This window comes from Etheostoma spectabile, chromosome 8 (assembly GCF_008692095.1).
Source record: "Etheostoma spectabile isolate EspeVRDwgs_2016 chromosome 8, UIUC_Espe_1.0, whole genome shotgun sequence".
NCBI lineage: Eukaryota > Metazoa > Chordata > Actinopteri > Perciformes > Percidae > Etheostoma > Etheostoma spectabile.
The window spans coordinates 14,094,755-14,096,858 of NC_045740.1; the positions used below are offsets into that span (position 1 = coordinate 14,094,755).

The window sequence follows — 2,104 nt, forward strand, 5'->3', positions numbered from 1 at the left end:
GCCCTTTGCTTTCTAAGTTAACACTGCAAACTATCAGGTTTCCTTTTAAGTTTGGTCATTTATACACACAGGACATGGTTGTTTATTAATACTAATTATACATCAAAGCAATTTTGGGAGAATGAGAAAATAGATTTTCAAATATTTCTTAGAAATCAGTGTCCAGCGCGCGCGCACAACACACACACACACCAACCCACACCACACACACACACACACACACACACACACACACACACACACACACACACAGCACACTGTACATAAACACATACATAGAAATTTCCACCTGTGCCCACATTGCTTTCATTTTTTTCTCTCAACACACACCGTCTCTTATCAACTGGCTCTGTTCCTGTATCGCTCCTCTCTCCCAGGCAGCAATAACAAAAACAAAAAATCTCAGGGCCCGCCAGCATAATAGCTTTGCGAGGGAAGGAAAAAAAACAATGTAAAACCCTTAACCGGTCATCTAATCCTTCTAACCCCGAATGGCCCGGGTTTTCTATTTCACCCCGATGACAGGCGCTGGCGGCCATATTGATAGGGTAGAAACTAAAGACAGGACCCCCCAGTCGGCTCAGACCTGAAGATGAGAGGTGGGGGAGCAGGCGGGCTGATGATGAACTGCAAACAATCTTAAATCTTAACTCCAGTCTCATGACAGATTTCTTCTGTATGACCTCAGAGTAAGATAATAAAAACTAACTGAACTTTTCAGGGATGCTGTCAGGCTTCTGTTATTAAGTTTTTAGTAGTATTGTTTTAGGTATTACAGTAGTTTGCTCATATATTGTGTTTTTAGCTTCACTAACTGTGGATCATTAACGGTAGCAGTCGTATTTTGTTATACGTGAGCTGTCCAGGTTTTCAGAAAAAAATAAAATAAAACCCCAAACATGTTAAAGGAATAATTTGGCAATTTGGGAAATGTATTAATTAAATTTTCTTGCCAAGATTTCAATGAAAGAATTGATTAAACTTTCTCATGTGCACGTTAAATATAACTGCAGCTGTAGGCTAGCTAATTTTAGCTCAGCACAAATAATGGAAGCAGGGGAGCACAGCTAGCATGGCTCTATTGATAGTTGTTAAACACTGCCTTACGTCAAGCCATGTAAGTCCAGACAGGTCAGCACAAATCTTTTTAGGGTCAGGGGCACTGGTTTTAGGTTTGTATCCTTGTCGGTAATGGCTGTGTTCAGGGGAAATAACAAGTGCCCTTTGCCTTGAAAAGACTGTAATCATCAAGAAACCTGATCTGCATGTGCCAATGTCCGTGTTTACTGTTGGGACTTAAGCTAGCCAGCAAGCTAGGCATCTTTTTTGGTAGCTCATCCAATGGTCATTACTAGTAAATGTTCATTAAGAGATTTTGTTAATTTATTATTTACCTAAATGGAGATACAGAAAAACAAATCTATTTATATTACACATGTTAGTTTCAATTTAAAAAACATCCTTCTACCCATCCACCAATTTCAGATCGGGATTCTTTAATATCCTCTCTGAACCTTTTAACCTTCCACCACTCCATCGGTCACTAAGGTTGCCTGGACAGAAAAGTGAAGCTTGTTTCCAGCTGTAATAGAATCACGTCTCTGTGTTTTGACCTTTCTCACAGAGGCACAGCTCCAGCCCACACGCCACACTTTACTTTAGTTGACTTAAAAAGTGAGTCTGTCCGTCAAAAGGTGTGGCTTATTTCTTACATGCTGCAGGTTTAGGTTGTGAAATAACCTGCAGATAGAAATTGTTTCCCTGTGCTCTATTCCAAAGCTTTGAATGGAGTCTCCGCCCCCAAGCGTCATCTCAGCAGAGCGCAGAGATGTGAAAGCACTTCCCCTCTGAGGGGAATTTAAAATGATTCAAGAAATCAACACATGAAAAGTGTTTTGTGCTGTAGAATCCCGCCCTCTAACTTGTCATGTGTATGTGTGTGTCTGTAGGAACTACCATGTTTTCTACTACCTGTTGGCCGGAGCCAGTGAAGAAGAGAGGAAATCCTTCCACCTGCTCAAACCTGAGGAATACCACTACCTCAACCAGGTCCGCGCACACACACACACACACACACACACACACACACGCACACACGCACACA

The 2,104-nt window shown here is 41.4% G+C and overlaps 1 protein-coding gene across 17 annotated transcripts in view; it reads left to right on the plus strand.

Annotated features, from left to right (window-relative positions):
* myo9ab (myosin IXAb) overlaps positions 1-2,104 on the plus strand; it is a 157,329-nt gene that overhangs the window by 81,480 nt on the left and 73,745 nt on the right. For all 17 annotated transcript variants that reach the window (XM_032523971.1, XM_032523974.1, XM_032523976.1 and 14 more), the window contains one exon: positions 1,950-2,049. In XM_032523971.1, the coding sequence (XP_032379862.1) occupies positions 1,950-2,049 (100 nt within the window). The remainder of the gene's footprint in view (positions 1-1,949; positions 2,050-2,104) is intronic.